This window comes from Muntiacus reevesi, chromosome 7, assembly GCF_963930625.1.
Source record: "Muntiacus reevesi chromosome 7, mMunRee1.1, whole genome shotgun sequence".
Taxonomy (NCBI): Eukaryota; Metazoa; Chordata; class Mammalia; order Artiodactyla; family Cervidae; genus Muntiacus; species Muntiacus reevesi.
This window is the reverse complement of record NC_089255.1, coordinates 25257827-25276853: the sequence shown is the minus strand read 5'-3', so window position 1 is coordinate 25276853 and position 19027 is coordinate 25257827. Positions and strand designations below refer to the sequence as shown.

Here is a 19027-nt window from a genome sequence, read left to right as displayed (position 1 = left end):
TGTTCTCTTAACCTGGCTTGAACAACTCTCCCTCCCTCCTCATCTCCTTGGAAGTTGATCATGGTCAGTGTGAGATTCAGCAAGAGGGAGATGGCATTTCAGCACCAGCAAGGAAGAGAAGCCAGAACTCCCCTTCCCATCATTGATATTTGATCAAGGATCCTTAGAAATTGTGAGATGCTCGGGTGCCCTCAGGGACTGTAGGAAGAGTCTATTGATTCTGATAGCCTACCTCCTTAGCTCAGAAATAACAAATGTCCATTGACACCAGCTCTGTCCACCCCTTAGGCAATATCATCCCCAAACCTGAGGCTGGAAAGGTCCCACCTCCCTCCACCTTAGAAAGAGAAGATGATGGAAGCTGCTAAATGCCTTAGAAACTGAAGTCTCTTTATGATAAGGCTTGCTTTTTTGAACCTTAATTCTTTTCTCCTGGGGTTAAGAGCACCAGAGAGATTTGCTCTCCACCCTATCTTGTAGGGTAAAGGGAGATTTGAAATCTTATTGCTCCTCCATAACTCCTAAGTGTACTGAGTGATCACCTCATGGACTGCATGTGGCCTCAGGGGAAGGGTCATCTCAGGGTCAATGACAAAGGAGAGTAGGGGCAGGGCTGCCTTTTTCTGAGATTTCTGCATATTTAGCTTCCTCCATTGCAGCATCTGGGTTTCCCTGGTGGCTCAGACAGTGAAGAATCTGCCTGCAATGCAGGAGACTTGGATTCGAGACCTGGGTTCAATCCCTGGGTTGGAAAGATCTCCTGGAGGAGGGCATAGCCACTCACTCCAGGATTCTTGAGCGACTAAGCACACACACACATTCCAGCATCCAGGTCTGTGAACCAGTGAAGTCACTCAGTCGTGTCCAACTCTTTGCGATCCCATGGACTTTAACCTACTAGGCTTCTCCATCCATGAAATTTTCCAGGCAAGAGTACTGGAGTGGGTTGCCATTTCCTTCTCCAGGGGATCTTCCTGACACAGGGATAGAACCCAGGTCTCCCGCATTGCAGGCAGACGCTTTACCATCTGAGCCACCAGGGTAATCTGATGGAGTCCTCTTCCAGGCACTCTGCTTCACATAAAACCTAACCCCCTGCTTCCCCTACCGTTTGCTTGCTTGCTTATTAGCTGTTTTCCTCCTGCTTAAAAACTGTTAGCACACAGGATTTGGAGTCTAAGGTGCTCAGTTTGAGTTGTGCCCTGCTAAGAGTGAGAAGTTGGACAAGCCGTGAAACATCTCTGAATTCCCACGTCCTCGTCTGCAGAATGGGGGTGACAGTAAGGCCTACCTCACGAGGGCATTAGAATGATCAAATGATTTCAGCAGAGGACTGCAGAAGTGTTTATTGTTGGCACAGGTTATTGGGAACATTCTCAGACTTCTTGTCCTCAGGCTGTCTTGCCCCAGCTTCCAGCCTTTCTTCAGAGGAAGGAATTACCATCCCTTTTTGGTCAAACATCCCAGAACCAACATGAGAGTTCCTAGAGCCCCATAATAGGCAACCAGAGCTACACACACACACACACACACAAACCTGAGTTGTCTCTCCAGGCCCAGTCCCTGGAACTCCTGCCCCCGTCACTAGGCTCTGTAAATGTGAAATTTCTTCTGGCCCTCATGCCTCCAGTTCACACTAGTTTTATCTATTTCACCTCCAGGCATAGCCCTGGAACCCTAGCACAGGTCTCTCAGTGCTTCCTAACAGCCCAGCCTCCCTTTCAACTTGTGTTTTACAAAGATCTCTTCCTCACTTTCTCGCTTGACCCTTGTGGAAGTTATCACCACTCACTGTTATTTCCACTTGACAGCTGAGATGATGTGGTTTTCCCCCAACTTCTGCAAGTTAGGGTGGTGAGGCAGGAGCTGGACCTCAGCTCTCCTTCGCCCTGCCATTCTCCCTCATGGCCCTGCTCTCCCACCGTCTGCCCCAGGCACTGCAGTGGCTCTCGGGCCCCGGGGAGGAGCAGCTGGCGAGCTTTGCCGTGCCCGGGGACTCCCTGCCTGCCCTGCAGGAGACAGAGCTACGGTTCCGGGCTTTCAGTGCTGAGGTTCAGGTGAGAAGGGGGAGCGGGGAGGAAGGGGAGACTGCCGGACTGAGGGCCGGGCCTCAGAGCAGCCTTGCTTCTCCAGGAGCGCCTGGCTCAGGCAAGGGAGACTCTGGCCCTGGAAGAGGATGCTGCCTCCCAGAAGCTTCTGGATGTCTTTGAACAGCGCTTGGAGCAGGTGGAGAGTGGCCTCCATCGGGCTCTGCGGCTACAGCGCTTCTTCCAGCAGGTATGTGCCAAGCCTTTTCTTCCGGTGCCCACCGCCACCTTTCTTCTGCCCGGAGAACCTGATCAGGGAGCTGTTAGAAGCCAGGACTTAGGAGGCCTCCCCTGGGCTTTGGCTCTGGGCTCTATCACCCACCTGATGAATGACCTGGGACAGGAGACTAAACCCAAGTGTGCCTCATGGCACCTACCTCACAGGGCTGCGTGAGGATTATATAAGTGGTATGTAATAAGCACTCAGTACAGAGTCTGCCACTTGTAAATTCTGTGTATTGGCCATCTTCATCTAGGCTCCTCTGTCTCCACACCAGCTCAGAATAACACAGTAGGCAGTGATGCAGGACAGTGAGGGGAGGTGTTCTGAGAGGAGGTGGTGGTGCTGGGCCTTGGGAAGCCATCAGGTGAAGGAGGACAGGAGCTGCCATGGGGCAGCTCGCGGGAGTGGCCCGGGACCTCACCCTTTCCTGTCCCCACTCCCCATCCCTTTGGCCTTGCAGGCACACGAATGGGTGGACGAAGGTTCTGCGAGGCTGGCAGGAGCGGGACCAGGGCGGGAGGCGGTGCTGGCAGCCTTGGCCCTGCGGCGCGCCCCAGAGCCCAGCGCTGGCACCTTCCAGGAGATGCGGGCCCTGGCCCTGGACCTGGGCAGCCCGGCAGCCCTGCGAGAATGGGGCCGCTGCCGGGCCCGCTGCCAAGAGCTTGAGAGGAGGATTCAGCAACAGCTGGGGGAGGAGGCGAGTCCCCGGGGCCAACGGCGACGACGGGCAGACAGTGCCAGCAGCGGAGGGGCCCCGCGGGGCCCCCACAGCCCTTCACCCAGCCTCAGCTCCCTGCTTCTCCCCAGCAGCCCCGGGCCACGGGCAGCCCCGTCCCACTGCTCCCTGGCCCCCTGTGGGGAGGACTATGAGGAGGAGGGTGCTGAGCTGGGTCCAGAAGCAGAAGGCAGACCACCAAGGACTGTGCTGATCCGAGGCCTGGAGGTCACCAGTACAGAGGTGGTAGACAGGACGTGCTCACCCCGGGAACACGTGCTGCTGGGCCGAGTCGGGGGACCAGAAGGGCCCTGGGGCGTGGGCACCCCCCGGATGGAGCGCAAGAGGAGCATCAGGTGAGAGCCCAAGCTGCCCCGCAGGAAAAGAACGTGACATTGTCGGGGTGGCGACTGCCTCCCATGCCACAGCCTCCCGTCTCTCCCTATGGTACCTGCAGCGCCCAGCAGCGTCTGGTGTCTGAGCTGATTACCTGTGAGCAAGAATATGTGGCGGCCTTGAGTGAGCCAGTGCCACTTCCGGGGCCTGAGCTGACCCCAGAATTGCGGGGCACCTGGGCCGCTGCCCTGAGCGCCCGGGAGAGGCTCCGCAGTTTCCACCGGACACACTTTCTGCGGGAACTTCAGGGCTGCACCGCCCACCCCCTGCGCATTGGGGCCTGCTTCCTTCGCCATGTGAGTCAGCCTCTAAATTTCTTCCAGGGCTTCTCCCTTCACATGTCTCAGCCCCATCCAGGGTCCCTCCTTCTCAGTACCTCTCTCCTCCCCATCCCCCTACTGGCATGTGCAGTCCCAGGTCCTGGGGCCTAGTGCTGTTTGCTGGGCTCCTGCATCTACTCCGCCTCTTGTGTCCCCCCCAACTTCAGGGCTGCCTGGCCTTTGCTGTCTCTACCGGAGCCTGTCATTCCCCAGGCAGACTGAGTGCTCCCCGGGGGCCGGGCCCTCCTTCCGGCCTCACAGGATGTGGAGGAGGAGAGGGAGAGGCTGGTCTGCAGAGCCTCATGGAGATGACTTACTGCTTCCCTATTGGCACAGGGGGACCAATTCAGCCTTTATGCCCAGTACGTGAAGCACCGGCACAAACTGGAGACCGGTCTGGCTGCCCTCAGCCCCCCAACCAAGGTAACTTTTTCTCCTCCTCTTATGAGGAGGGGAAAAGCCAGGAAGATGTAAAATTCAGCCAACCTCAAAATCTCTCAGGGGAAAAAAAACGCTTTCCTAGACGTGCCATGGAGCATCAGCTACCAGTAATCTCCCAGAATTGCTGAGGATGGGGCACGCACTGGTCTGGGAACCAGGTGAAGCTGGGATCACATCCGGTCCACCTGAGGACTTTGGGCAAGGGTCTTGATTCCTCCGGGCCACTGTTTCTGTATCCAGTAAAAGTGGGCAGTATTCACTACATCTAACTAATGGACTGCTCGGAGGGTCAAAAGACCTCACATCAAAAGACGTGAAAGTGACTTCAAAAGTTAAAAGCTGGAGAATACAAGGGATTATTTATATTCCTCTTCCATTCTCCTTTAAGATATAGAGGATGTCTGGGTCTCATGCAGGCCTCCTACCTCCTTTCTTTCTGCAGAAAGTTTTCTCACCTTACCTTTGGGCGTATCTGGGCTTGTGGGTGCGTGCTAAGTTGCTTTAGTCATGTCCGACTCTGTGTGACCCTATGGACCGTAGCCTGCCAGGCACCTCTGTCCATGGGATTCTCCAGGCAATACTGGAGTGGGTTGCCATGTCCTCCTTCAGGGGATCTTCCTGACCCAGGGATCAAACTTGAGTCTTTCAAGTTTCCTGTATTGGCAGGTGGGTTCTAGAACCACCTGGGAAGCCCATCTGGACTTGATCTACCCCTAAAAACCCAGAGTACTGCCCATCTTCCCCAAAGGTCTTAGCACCTCCCCTCATTCCTGTTTCCTCCCCATACTAGGGTACCTCGGAGGGGGGTCCTCACCTGCCCCGGGCCTTGCAGCAGCCCTTGGAGCAGCTCGCCAGGTATGGGAGGTTCTTAGAGGAGCTCCTGAGGGAAGCTGGGCCTGAGCCAAGTTCTGAGCGCCAGGCCCTGGGGGCCGCTGTGCAGCTGCTCCAGGAACAAGAGATCCGTGGCAGAGACCTGCTGGCTGCAGAGGCGGTGCGTGGCTGTGAGGTAAGGGCATGACTCCAGATGCACCAGCCCAGGCCGCCCTGTGACCTCAGAAGCAGTGTGGGCTGGTGACCAGGGAGCTAAACTCAATGTCAGAGGGCCCCAGGCTCTCATTTCTAACAACGTGGATAGCTTTGGTCAAGTCACTGCACTTCACTGGCCCTCAATTTTCCTCATCTACTAATAAAGAAGCTGTGTTCTGCCCGACATCCCATCTGTTTTCCTATTCCTTTGCTAATTCTTACCTACATCTACCATGCAGTTCATTCTGTATCTCAACACTCAACACATAACTACTCTCCTCTCCTTAGTCTCTTTCCAGCCCTATTCCAGAACAGCTTGGAAACCTACTTCCACTGGGTTACACCTCTTTTTCCTTCAGGTCTTGACTGATTTGATTCTCTTCCTGGGGCAAAATGGTGCTTTGGTTCCCAACATGCAAAGGCTTACCCACTGGAGGCTCTAAACCCTACTGTGTGATACATCTTCTGTCTTCAGAGGCAGGGCTGTGCTACCATGACAGATGTGCCGTGCCTGGTGACCAGTAGATGGATTCTAGGCCAGGGGCTTCCCTGATTTCCTCGCTCTGCCTGAGAACCAGTGCATTAGGCCCCTTGCCCTATAAAGCCCATTTTTACATCCCATAAAATATATATAAAGGGCCCCAGGGCCAATGACTTTTCCTTTTGCTTTCCCCAGATAGATCTGAAGGAGCAGGGACAACTCCTGCACCGGGACCCTTTCACAGTCATCTGTGGCCGAAAAAAGTGCTTTCGTCATGTCTTTCTCTTTGAGCACCTCCTCCTGTTCAGCAAGCTCAAGGGCCCTGAGGGGGGATCAGAGACCTTCGTTTACAAGCAGGCCTTTAAGGTACAACGCCTGTGGGCAGGGTGGTGGTGGGAAGCCACAGGGACACGACGGGAAATCATGCTGTTCTTGAGAACTCAGGAGGATGTCCTAGAAAACGCAATCCCAACCCATGTTCAGAATCTGTATCATGGAGAACAGGCTTTGGCCTGTAATCAAACTCAGGTTAGAGTGTCAAGGTGACAGAAGTCCTTGTCATTGATCTACTGCAGGGGGTTCTTATTCACACAGGAGATTCATGGGGCATTCCAAACCAGAAGGGAGGAGGACCTTTCCCATTAAGGACACACATGCTTTCTGAGTTAGGGATGGTCCCTGGGGGATGAATGAAGAGAGGACACTATAAATATAGCTTAACTTATGGACCTGAAGAAACCAAGAGGAGGGAGGAGGCCTTTGCTTTAGGGAAACAGCCTTGATATCCAAATAAACATCAATAGCAGCCTAGTCCCAGATCAGGCAATGTGGCATGATTCTAAGAGTTTTTCTGACTTAGTCCTCCTATACTAGTTCCAACAGAGTCCAGTATAGAGAAAAAAGCTTAGGTTTAGAATAACAGAGCCATGGGCTTGAACTTTCTCTAATAAGCTATGATAAGCCTTTGGACAAGATGCTTTGGGTATTACACAGCCCCCCTTCTGTAAATCGCGGTTGTTATGAAGGCTAAATGTAGAGCACTTGGCACGGGGTAGGTGTTGAGCAAACATTTACTGAGCATCTCCCAGATGCCAAGCTAAGTGTAGTGCTTTTCCACATGGTACCATCTAGCCAGGACGCACTTCATTTTCACCCACACTCCTCTGCTCTTTCTCAGACTGCCGACATGGGGCTAACAGAAAACATCGGGGACAGTGGGCTCTGCTTTGAGTTGTGGTTTCGGCGGCGGCGTGCACGAGAGGCGTACACCCTGCAGGCAGCCTCACCAGAGATCAAACTCAAGTGGACAAGTTCTATTGCCCAGTTGCTGTGGAGACAGGCAGCCCACAACAAGGGTACCGGGCAGAACCAGGAGAGGGTGTGCTTGGGATCAAGGTTATGGCAGGAGGTTAGATGGAGAGGGCCTGGGGAAAAGAGGGTATAAGATGGAGAAGGATGTATGAGAAGATTCAAGATCTGACATGAAAGAGACTGCTGAGATAGAAATTAATCTAAGGTGTACCAAAAGAAAAGAGGAAGCCACTAAATTTCAGGAAGGTGAGCACAAATGGCTGGGCAAAAGAGAGTCAGCGGGTGCTCAGTGCACCTGCCTTACCTTCCAGAACTTAATTTCTGTGTTAGCAGGCCTAGGTTGTTTGTTTTGTTTTGAGCAGTGTTTTGCTAGTTTTTGTTTTTCATTTTTAATTCTCTTTAATTCTCATTCCACTCATCTGAAAAGTGGAAAGTAACATCTACGTCTTGATATGATAGGAAGGATTAAATAAGGTGATATATACGGAAACACTTGATAAACCATAAAGGTATGTAAAAATGGGAATTTTGCTCTTAATGCCCAAGATAAAAGGAAGGAGGTGAGTATTAGAAGAGAAGTTGGGTAGCAGAAACGCCAAATGGGCAGGATGCAACAGGTAGGAGAGAAGAGACAGGTGTCTGAGCGGGAAGTCCAGGACCACCATCATCACCCAGGTCGTAACAGTCAACAGGAGAGTAACAAGAGACGCCAAGGGAATGAGAATGAGGAATGAAGAGCTGGGAAGGTTGGTAACATGGTCTCTGTTCCTAGAGCTCCGAGTGCAGCAGATGGTCTCCATGGGCATTGGGAATAAACCCTTCCTGGACATCAAAGCACTTGGGGAGCGGACACTGAGCGCCCTGCTCACTGGAAGAGGTGAGGGCCAGAGTGCTGGGGGCGGCCCCCAGAAGTCAAGACCTTGAGAGTGAATGCACAGTGAGGAGGTGCGGTGGAAAGAGAGGAAGGGTCACAGGTGGATGTATCTTCTCAGAAACTGTGGGACTGACTGGGAGGCCCTCTAGGAGATGAGGGTCCTTTCAGGGAGCCAGGAGGGCTTTCCCACACCAGCGCCCCACCCCTCCACCTCCCCCACTCTCTGCAGCCGCCCGCACCCGGGCCTCGGTGGCCGTGTCATCCTTTGAGCATGCCGGCCCCTCCCTTCCCGGTCTCTCCCCGGGAGCCTGTTCCCTGCCTGCCCGCGTCGAGGAGGAGGCCTGGGATCTGGACGTCAAGCAAATTGCCCTGGGTGAGGCACCTCTCAAGGGGTGGCTCCCAACAGCTGGGTCATCATGGTGATGTTCAGGCTGCTTGCTGCTGAGCAATTCCTTTCTCTTAGCCAAGTGGCCCGGTTGCCATGACAACTATGTACAGCTTCCCCATTGCTAAAAGAGCCTTCCATCTGGTTGCTAGGGTAATGCTTACAGCAGCCTGTTGCTAAGAAGCACTTCCTCTGTACCTCTCTCTCTAGCGCTCCTTGGGTTTCTATGGAAACTGCTTCAGCTTCCTGTTGTACCCTCCTGGTTCACCACGGCAATCCTTATAGTTTCCTGTCGCTTCTTCCCTGGTTGCTCTAATGATGCCGCTGACAATTTCCTGCCTCTTGGTAGGGGGGTTCTCTTGCAACTGGATTGCTATGGTGACTTACAGCTTCCTGTTGCTATGGAGCTTTTTCTTCCCTGATGGAGCAGCTTGGTTGCTTAAGGTAATCTAGAGGGGTTCTGTACTCTGCTCTCACCCTAGCTTCCCCTCCAGCCCCAGAAACACTTGACTCTTCTGGAGATGTGTCCCCAGGACCGAGAAACAGCCCCAGCCTGCAACCCCCACACCCTGGGAGCAGCACTCCCATTCTGTCCAGTGGAGGGATCTTAGGGCTATCCCGTCAGGTAAGTCCTTGCAGTAGTGCTGAGAATGGGGTGGGCTCTTCTGATCGTTCAGCTCATGAGGGGCAAAGGAACCAGTGAGCCTGTGTTCCCACAAGGCCACAGGTTAGATGGATGTATTGTCCAGTCTGCGTTTCTCCTCTCCTCCAGGCCTGGCTGAGAGGGATGAAGGTCAGAAGTGAAAAAGAATCTTTAATAAGGAGTGTAGGGCAAGAGTAAGAGAAAAGGGAGAATTCTAACACACTGATTTGAACTTGGACTCAATCAGCAAAATTCAGGAGTGATGAGGAGGAAAAAAGGGTGAACTAATTGACAGACTTGGGAGAGAGGGGGGGGTTATATAACCTCTCTATACAAGAGATAATTTTTTATGCTTTAAACTCACTTTAGTTTCTCTTCCTTCAGAGCCATACCCGGGCCCTGAGCGACCCCACCACGCCTCTGTGACTGGGTGAGTTGGTACCCCCTTTCTACCACATCCTACATCCTTCCCCCTTCCCTTCCCCAGCTGTGTGGGAGTCAGCTTCTTCCCTTTCCCAACCCATCTTCCCTCTTCTTTCCTGGCTTCCAGAGAAGATCCGGAGCTTGGCTACCGTCCCTCCTCTCAGCACACTTTGGGCTGGGATGCTGAGGGCACATAGTGGAGGACTGGAAGAGCACTGAAGTCCTTCCCTCTGCTTCCTGGACAGAGAGGAGGTCAAAGGACTAGTATGTTTCCCTGCTACCACTGTCTCTAACTCTTCCCAGCCAGGTGCCTTCCTCCAAGAACCAGAGTGTCCACACTTGCTTGCCTTTATACCCTGGAGGTGGGGAAATTTTCCCCTGTCCAGTCCTTCCCCATCCGGGGCCAGTGCATACTCCCAGGACACCGCTCCGTGTCAGCCCTGCCTCCATAGCCTGTGTTCTCCCCTCATGCCGCCCCTGACTCTTCCTGAGAAGACTCATCTCTGCCAGTTCCTGGCAACTCCGTTCTTAGAGGGGTGGGGCGGGGGTCATAGGACACGGAGCTATGTAAACCATTTACAGAAGAGTGGGGCAGGGAACTGCAAACTTTACATATGTAATTACTGTTATTATAATACTATTGTTATATTAAATATATTTACTCACACTTTGTCTCCGAACAGCTAGAGCAGACCTCAGGGTTGAAGTGATACCACTAACTTGAGCACTTCCGCTCACCCGATCGTTAACTAGAACACAGAAAATAAAGCCAAGGCTGCAAGGTACACTGTACCCCCTTACTGGCAGAAAGCTGGGCCTGGGTGAACGTGCACCCTCCCAGAGGAATGGCCTCCAGAGGCTTGAAATTCCTCCTCTCATTCTGCATGCACTTCCTGAGGCTGAGCTGGTCACAGTCAAGCTGTGGTCTAGCACCATCCAGCAGCTTCTCAAGATGACATTCTCAGATCACAGTACAGGAGAACAATAGGCTACTTGTTAAAATACTAATTCATGGGCCCCACCCCAGAGCTACTGAAGCCAAAGCCTGAGGGTAAAGCCCAAGCTTCTTACCAAGCTCTTTGGGTGGTAAAAAGTGCCTGAAGAAACGACTCTTTTCTGGATGCAGTGGCCCAAGGAGGACAGGACATAGGCAGGCAGACACAGTGGCCTGTGTCTCAAGACACCTGTTTATTGGGGACACAACTCTGCGACAGGGATGACAGGAATCGTACCAAAAATAGCGACGTCTACAGGGCCCCTGAAGGGGCTAGAAGGGTGCAGTGCCCCCCACCCCCACCCATTGTACAAAAATAAACTCTCAGGCCTATGGACCAGCAAAGACTGGCAGAGCTGCCCCTCCGCAGGAACACCCCTCTCTGCCAGCCCTGGGACCCCGTTCTTTGATCCTCACCCCTGCCACTGCTAAGGCACTGTGACTCTCCCCTGGGCTGGGTGGGTGTCGCCCGCCCACCGTCCTCACGCTCTCTGCCCCTCCACCTCTGGTCCGCCCGGGGCTGGGATATGGGTCCCACGCTGCCCGCTGCTGGCTGCTCTACCCAACTACCTCTACCGCTGCCCCGCTCCGGCGGGGGAAACTAAGCTACCGGCCCCCTAAGAGGGCTCCCTACCTTTCTTGGCCCCCTAGCCCAGCCTCTCCGGATCTCAACAGCCCGGGGCCCTCCTCCCCTTCCTGCGGAGGAGTGGGAGGGGTCTCTCGTGACGGTGCTCGGGCATAGGGCGGGGATGCATCGGCCTGGGGCGGCCTGCGGCCCCGAGCCCTGCGGCTGTGGTGCACTTGTAGGTGCAAGGCCATGAGCTCGGGGGCTCCAGTGGCGAAGGGACAGAAGAGGCATCGGTGGAGGGCACCCCCTGGCCCAGCCTCACCTCCCGGCCCTGCCCGCAGGGACAGGTCCAGGGGCTCGGCCTCACCGCCTCGCCCGTTGCGCAGGGTCCTCCCGGGGCTGGCGGGCTTCCGACGGGACCCCGGCGCGCCGCCACTCGCGGGAGGCCGGGGGCTCGCTCTGCCCTCTACCCAGGTCGCAGGCTGCGGAGCCGGCTTGGCTGCGGACGACTGGCCCGAACCCCGCTGGGAAGGGGGCGGCGGCTCTGGGGGTGGCCCGGGGCCGGCTCCGCTCTTCTGCTCCCGATGGTGGCGCTGCAGGTGATACTTGAGCGAGCCGGACTGGGTGCCCGCGTAGTCGCAGTGCGGACACTTGTAGGGGCGCTCGCCTGGAGAGGAGGGGTGCGATGATGCCAGAGTCACGATCACTGCCCGCCCCTACCCGCATTTCACTCCACGTACAGGCCTTTGGGCCAGGCCAAAAAAACCCACTGCCTCACCCACCCTTCGGATTTGAATTAAGAGGTGTCTCTCGTAGCTCTCACCCGCACGCCTCCCCCGCTTCCTGACCTCAGCCCGCTCCCCGTCCCGGAGGTTGCCCCCTCACCTGTGTGCACTCGCAGGTGCACTTTGAGGTGATGCGCTGAGCGGAAGGATTTTCCACAAAAGGGGCAATCCTTGCCGGTGGCCCCCCGGCCCGCTTCAGGCCGGGCCCCTCCAACTAACAGCCCATTCTCTTCTGCAATACACACATTACAAGAAGTCAGAGGGACCCGTTGCCCTAACTCTAGTAGGTCCATGCGCCCCCATACCCACCCACAGGACTGCTTCCCCTCCTAGCCCAGGAGGAAACCAAATGTTTGCGGGAACCTGAGAGGTTCGAACTAGCTCTGAGTTGGACTGTGCCCTCAAAGGGTCGTAAAGCCTCTACGGGAGGAAAACCGAGAAATGAGAGGCAGGTGCTTTGTAAAAGGAGGGGGCAGGAGGGCAGTGGCGGCGTCAGAGCGGGCCACAAGGTGGAACCCCTTAGAGGAGATCCTTACGTACCCTGCGTGGCGGTGGACCTCGCCTGGGCCCCCGCGGCAGGCGCAGAGTGCCCCGGGGCCTCGCCTGGGCGCGAGGGCAGGGAAGCCAGAGGGCCCACCGCCCTGCTCCGGGCCCAGGTCTCTTCTTCTGCCTCCACCACCTCCTCTTCCTCGTCTGGCTCCTCGGCGCGGTGCCGGCGAGCCCGGGCTGGGAGAGCAGAGGGCAGGGGGCGGAAGCTTCCAAAGCTGCGGCCAGCCCCGGGCTCAGCGCCCTCACCGTTGGGCCGCGCCTCGCCGGCTCGCAGGCTCAGGTAGCCCAGGAGGCTCGGAGGCTCACGGCGCTCAGCCGGGGTGGGCGCCGGGGCCAAGAGGAGCGCAGGGCCCAGAGGCTCATAGGCAAGTAGACCCAGGTCAGGAGGCTGGGGGGGCCGGGCAGGCCCGGAACCAGGCCCCGGAGCACGCAGTGGGCCCAGCTTGCTGGCGTGCACTTTCATGTGGTTCTTCAGGAACCAGGGCTCCTTGAAGCAGCGGCCACAAACAGGACATGCATGATCGAAGGAGGCCTTGTGCTTGCGCATGTGACCCTTGAGAAACCAGGACTGCGTGAAGCTCTGGCCACATACTTGACAGCGGAACTCCGGAGGCGCGGGGGGCTCCTCGGGAGCAGCAGGAGCGGGGGCGGGGGTTGCCTCACTTTCAGGCTCCGGCTCTGGCTCGGGGACCGATCTAGGTTCAGGCTGGGGTGGAGGCTGAGGCTGGGGTGCAGCCGAGGCGGCCGCCAGGGGGCGTTCGGGAGCTCCGTGGGCCGTCAGGCTGTGGTGCAGCAGCTCCTCCTCCTGGCTGGAGCCGAAACTACACAGGCCGCACTTCCAGGGCCTGTGCAGAATGTGCAGGTGGCGTTCGCGCTCCGCCGCGGTGCGAAATTTGCCTTTGCAGAAGGGGCAACGGAAGGCGGACGACGAAGGAGCCTGGGGCCGCGCCAGGCCCTCGGTGGCTGGGGTGGCCTGCAGGCCCCCTGAGCTTCGCGGTCTCCCCAGCCGGGCCTCCCGCAGTAGAGCGCGCTCCTCCAACTCCAGCAACAGGCGCGCCGCGGGGCTTCGCGGGCGCTCGGGCTGGTGCGTGCGCAGGTGTGAGCGCAGCAGCGCCCGCTGCGCCGCACGGTGGCCGCAGTGTGGGCACTGGAAGGCCTGGGCGCCTGGGTGCGCCCGCAGGTGCAAAGCCAGGATAGAGTTGAAGCGGAAGCGCTTCCCGCAAACAGGGCAGGGGAAGCGCCGTTCGCCTGCGCGACTTTCAGACCAGCCCACTGCTCCCATCCCTGGAGACCCGGCGCTCACGCCTGGCCCGTTGGAGTAGCGCTGCAGATCCAGTTCGCCGTCGAAAGCCGGGGGCGACGGCGCTAGGTGGCCGACTGGAGCGCGGGGACGTGAGCCCTGTGGAGAAAGATGTGAACAGAGCGAAGGGTGGAGAAGGGAGAGCTGTGGGGCAGACATGGACATGGAGAGCCAGAGGAACCCAAGAGAGGGTGGATCGGGGCCTGAACCAAGAACACCGGGGGCCCCTCCCACTCACCTCGAGGAAGCTGGGGGATGAATGGGAACTGAGCTTTTGGGACCACGGAAATAATAATGGGAGGCCAGAGAGACAGAAAGAGAGGTAAGGAGGGGAGGAAGTGTAGTTGCAGGTACTTGTAGGTACAGGCCAGAGCCTCACTCACCTCCATGGACCCCCTTCACATTCTTTGGTTCTGAGGAGTGTACGGAAGAGGAGGGGGGAAAGCTGCTAGTGAAGGCAACAGGTGCTGAAGAGCTAAAGCAAGAGAGACAGATTTGGAGCAAAGGATGAGCCCTGATTTTCAGCAGTGGGAAAAGTCACCCCAACCCCAGCCTCTTCCGAAGAGCCCCAAGCTCTTAGCACCCTGGAATCTATCCCTTCTCCTCCCTTACATCCTGAGACAGGAGGAGGCTGCTGTCTTCAAAACTTGTACTACTTTATTTGTCCACAAGGCTCCCTGATAACCCAGATTTCTTCCCCCCAAATTATTCATTTTAAATGCCTTATCCAGAACAACCATCACCACCACCACCACCACCACGCCCCCCACCCAAGTCTCCGCCACCCTGGTGGTGGAAGAGACCATCACAGTATACTTTTCTCTCATTTAAACTGGGCTGTGCAGTGGGAAAAGCAAATGGGGTCGGCTTGCCATGCTCCTCAGCTATCCAAGTGGGACCAGTTGCTCTCAGACCCCTAACTGACCAGCCAGCCAAACATTCTTGCAGGCTCCATAGTTCTTCCTTCTGCCTTTATCCTGTCTTTCTGTCTTTCCCCCTTATTCTTCCTCCCTCCGCCTGGATTCCTGATCCATTCATTTCCATTCATTACAGAGACTCATTCATGCATGGGAGAGAAACACCTCCCAGCAGCAGAGTCTGGAGACAGACAGAGGGGGAGGGGCATGAAGGGGGAGAGAGCCAGAGGGAAAGGGAATGAAGAGAGAGTTGGGGGAGGAGTGGAAGTTAAGAGGCGCTGCTGGTCTCGGGAAGGGGTTAAAAACTGCAAATACCGGATAGAATTCATCCCCTCGTTTCAAACCTTGGAGCCTGCAGTTTGACGGGGCACCTCAGGCCCTTTGTCCAGGGCTGTTCCGAGGTAGGCTTTCCTCCTCTCTGCAGGGGAGAGGCTCCCTCACACAAGAGGAGGATTACACTGGCTCTGAGCTCAAGAGGCTGGAGTGAGGGACGGGGGGCGGGGCTGGGCCATCTGCACAGATAGGGGCTCAGCACATGCTCTGAGCTGAAAAGGGTTAAAATTCTCCAGGCTACAATTCCCTGGGCCTGGGATGTGCAGAGCTCCAGTTCTGAGAAAGGAGAAGAGCACCGAGAGGAAGAGGACTTGGGGGTGGGGGTGGGGGGCGAGGATCTCCTGATTCTAAGCTGCAGAGGTTAGCATTAGGACTTAGAAGCAACCCCAGAATTAAGATTCATGGAAATAGGCCTAGAAGAATGACCAGAAGTCATCTAGTCTGTCTTTCTTGCTTACATATAGAACTGTATGTAGTCAAAGCTAGACAAATGTGGACCTTACCTGAATTTTTTTCTTTTTTTTTTTTTGGCTTGAGACAGAATGTTTGAGGTATAAAGAACCTCCTTACAATAGGCATTGTGAAACTGAAATTGGTTACAGAGAAAGAAAAGGATTCAGCATTATTTTGCTCAAGGAATTGTAACAGAAGAGAACTGAGCTAGGGCCAGCCCTGCAAAAAAAAAGGCTCTGGAGACCCAAGGATGCTTTAATTTTTGACGTTTAGTAGATGGGATAAGACTCTATGAAGGGTCAGGTACCTGTTACATGTGGAATCTGGGTGATGGGAATTTTATTAATGGGAGATTAATTAACAAAATGTCTTTGTCCAAGGTCACTAAACAACCTCCACCACAACTTTTAATATCTTTATTTCTGCAGGTCCAAATTAAGGCATCCACTCTCATCTTCTGGATCCTCCAAATAAGCCCCTTTCCTGAGACCAAGAGCCTTGTTGAGTTCATTAAGTAATATAATGAAAGATGAATTAGTGTAGGACTGAGGGGGTACACAAGACTATTGTGGGCCCAGTCAGATCATTAATAGCCCTGCAACCTTCAGTAAATCACTTAACTTCCCAGTTTACTCATCTGTAAAATAAGGGGGTTAGACTAATTTATACTGATGGTCCCCTCCAGTTCAAAAGTTTTGTGGTTCTGAGTCATAGGACTCTTCTGGACCCCAGAGAGATGTTGAAACAAATGGTCATTCCTTCAGTACCATGGAGAGTGCAGTGGGCTACCAGAGGAGCCTCTTTGGCCACCTCCATACCATAGAGCAATCAAGTGCTAGAGGGGCCACATTTGCCATTTTAGCACCTCACATAAGGCAAAGAGAAAAGCCAGAGGATTTTTAAAAATTCTTATCTGGAAACCGTAGAGGGGGAAAAAGAAACCAGTGGTACCAGAGGGATTATTTTGGCCTTTTGGATGTCACTGAAAATAGACAGATGTAACAGAAAATAGATGTAACTAGAAGAATTTTAATTAGCTATAAGGAGTGTTCTGACAGTTACAGTTCGTACATCCTGGAATGAGTTACTGAGGCATCATATTTGGGTCCATCACATTCTGTTGCTCTCCTGGGGATTCCCGGAACATCCTGGTGTACAGCCAATCTGGTATATTCAGAGGAACCAGATGGTGGGGGAGGAGGGGGAGGAGGCTGGGAATACTGCATGGTCATAGCTGACTAACCTATGGGCACATACTCTGATTCTGAGAAGATTCTAGGGCCCTTAAAACTGCCTATAGGATAGTAAACAAAATACCTCATGGGAGGCTGATCTCATACCAAGGCAAGTAGAGTAGGAATCGGGCAAAGCTTCCTCCCAAAAACAAAACAAAAACACTGCTTTGCACATAGCAGTTTTCCAGGACGGAAATGCAGTGATATACAAGAAGGCTCAAAGTGAAGCTGAATTCCCCAAGCAGAAAGTTTCCCCAGAGGGTAGCCTCAAATCAACGAAACCCACTAAGAGACCCTCCTAGGCTCAGTCAAGATCTCCAGAATCATCTCCTCACCAAAGAGGTCCCAAGAACCTGATCCCACAAGTTTTTCTCAGTAGGAGAAAGTACTGACTGAGCCCCAGAGCCCCAGATTTTATGAACTGACCTGGAACCCAGATCATACATGCATTGCCCGTGGGCAATAATCAGAGTTTTCTATAGTCAGGCCCTAAACACCAACCATGAGCCAAGCAGTAGCACTGACCTACTTCCCACCCTCAGTGGGAATCAAGGGTTATTTTGCCCTTATTTGGGTTCTACAGGGAGGTAGGGCCAGGGATAGGGATCCAAAATCTTTCCAAAGCAATAGGCCAACTCCTTTTATGTGCTAGGAGACCTGGTGGGAAAGGGGGTGTGGATCATCAAACCTTACTGAGTAGGGAAGGACGGAAGGGTTTGTGAGAAGACTCTTAGAAACAACAGGGCCAAGTACATAGATGCATCTGCTGTCTGGAGGACCATGAAGATTCTCTCTCAAACTTTGTGTTTCAAAAGCTTTTAGGGTCAAAGTGTAAGGGGCAATGGTTCAGGACTTGAAGTATAGGGCCTGAAGGACAGAGACTAGGTCTCTGTCTCTGGTCATCTCTAATACTCGATGTTTTTCCCTCCGAGAATTTTTACACCTTCCAAATCCTCTAACAATTATGATTAATGCTGTACTAGATGGAGTTGAAAGGGAACTCCTTAGGGGGTCTAGAGTCAAGACCACCTTTATCACACGGACACGCCACTAGTTCACTTTCATGGCCTCCTTTCCATGGTCCTCTGAACTGCACCGCTCAGATGGCACCCCCAAAACTGACCTCATAGCACAGCCTGCCCACCTTTTAGACTGCGTTCTTGGTAAAGCCTCCTTCCTTCCATCCTCACTACCCTGAGTGGGGGGTTACAGACCTCAGCTGTGGGTTTCAAATGGATAGCAAGAGGTGAGAGGGAGGTACACCTGCTCACCTACAGCCACCCCACCATGGTGAATCTTATCCCAGAGGCATGTCCCAAGTTGACCCCTCTTCTGAAAGTTCTGAAGGAACTGCATCTGGGGGAGGGGCATGCAGCCCGCCCTAAGCCCCCTTAGCTGGAGCTGACCCTAGAAAGGTCAGAGTCTCAGCACCCATATGAACCTCAGTTCTCAGATTAGGGGGTGGGGAGCGGGTAGGAAAGACTCTGGGAAAATCTCCCTCCCAGAAGCAGGTTGGCAAGTAGGGCAAGACCTTTGATCTTGCACAAGAGGTTCTTCTAGCAGCACCCCGGGCCCCTCCCGGGGAAGATAAACCAGAAGGATGATGGGGGACAGGGTTGGGAGACTGGGAGGCCAAGGCTCAGCTACCCGGGCCCGGAGAACAAAAGCTGAGTTGCAGCCGCCTCCGCCGCTGCCGCCGGCCGAGCTCTTTGTGACACTTTGTTTGGGACGCAGAGAGGGAAGCACCCCCCCATCCTCTCCCCTCCCCCATCCCCCGCTCCCGGAGAGTTTGGGTCCCTTCCCCCTCCTCCTCCATCAGCCCTACCTGGGCCGGGGGGCACTCATCCACTCTGGTTCCCAGTTCGGCCGCCCGGCACCCCCAGGCCCCTCGCGCCCTGCCTTCGGGCCCCTACAAAGACGACCGCCCCCCCCACCCCCGCTGGCCTTTCCCCTTTGGCGTCCGCTTTCCCGACTCCCCCACCTGCCCCCCCTCCTTCGAGGCCCCCCTAGCTCTCCGGGCTTCCGTGGCCGCCGCCCCCAGCCCGCCCCCCCAGGAGCTCTGGGCGAAGTTTGCTTGGGGCCGAGCCGGCGCCCCTCCCCCGCCCCCGCCCCCTGCACCTGCTCCGAGCCGGGCGCGCGGAGCGGGGCCCCCCCTCCGGGAGGGGGGGCGGGGGCCGGGGGCGGGGGCCGGGTGGCGGAGGGGGGGCCGGGAGTGGGGGGAGCGGCTACTCACGAGCCCCGGGCGGGCGGCGGCGGAGCGGGCGGCGGCGGCGGCGGCGGGCGGCGGGCCGGCGGCGCGGGCGTCAGCGTTACGTGGGGCCGGGGGAGATGCGCCGGGCCCCGGCCCCCCCGCCCCCGGCCCGGCCCCCGCCCCCTCCCCGGTCCCCCGCCCCCGGCCCCGGCCCGCATTGTGTGCGGCGGGAGGCGGCCCGGCCATTAGCATGCGGGGGGCGGCGCGGCGGGGCTGGGAGCCGCACGGGAGCGGGAGCGGGAGCGGGGCTCTGGCTCCGGGGACTAGGAGCAGGGGACCCCGGGAGCCGCGAGAGGCGGCCGCCAGGGGCGGGGTGC

General features: G+C 55.7%; 2 protein-coding genes across 10 annotated transcripts in view; one reads left to right on the top strand and one right to left on the bottom strand.

The window, feature by feature from the left end:
* ARHGEF40 (Rho guanine nucleotide exchange factor 40) overlaps positions 1-9992 on the top strand; it is a 21520-nt gene extending 11528 nt beyond the window's left edge. The window contains exons 12-24 of one of the 4 annotated variants that reach the window (XM_065940845.1): positions 1935-2057; positions 2134-2277; positions 2771-3381; positions 3483-3717; positions 4078-4164; positions 4973-5188; positions 5885-6055; positions 6867-7044; positions 7773-7877; positions 8104-8247; positions 8754-8884; positions 9287-9332; positions 9453-9992. In XM_065940845.1, the coding sequence (XP_065796917.1) occupies positions 1935-2057; positions 2134-2277; positions 2771-3381; positions 3483-3717; positions 4078-4164; positions 4973-5188; positions 5885-6055; positions 6867-7044; positions 7773-7877; positions 8104-8247; positions 8754-8884; positions 9287-9328 (2187 nt within the window). In that variant the 3' untranslated portion in view covers positions 9329-9332; positions 9453-9992. Of the gene's footprint in view, positions 1-1934; positions 2058-2133; positions 2278-2770; positions 3382-3482; positions 3718-4077; positions 4165-4972; positions 5189-5884; positions 6056-6866; positions 7045-7772; positions 7878-8103; positions 8248-8741; positions 8885-9286; positions 9333-9452 lie in introns of all 4 variants that reach the window. The other 3 variants (XM_065940844.1, XM_065940847.1, XM_065940846.1) reach the window with 3 other exon arrangements.
* Positions 8991-19027, bottom strand: ZNF219 (zinc finger protein 219). 6 transcript variants are annotated; one of them, XM_065940849.1, is made up of 6 exons: positions 18693-19027; positions 12213-13620; positions 11773-11904; positions 10397-11554; positions 9992-10074; positions 8991-9037 (listed from the first exon to the last, which is right to left on the bottom strand). In XM_065940849.1, the coding sequence occupies exons 1-4, from the start codon at positions 18900-18902 to the stop codon at positions 10950-10952; spliced, it is 2355 nt and encodes a 784-aa protein (XP_065796921.1). In that variant the 5' UTR covers positions 18903-19027; the 3' UTR covers positions 8991-9037; positions 9992-10074; positions 10397-10949. The 6 variants fall into 6 exon arrangements, with proteins under 6 accessions (XP_065796921.1, XP_065796920.1, XP_065796924.1 ...); XM_065940848.1 differs by having other exon boundaries at positions 9000-9037; positions 9992-11554; XM_065940852.1 differs by lacking the exons at positions 8991-9037; positions 9992-10074 and adding an exon at positions 13905-13996 and having other exon boundaries at positions 10115-11554; positions 18693-18821.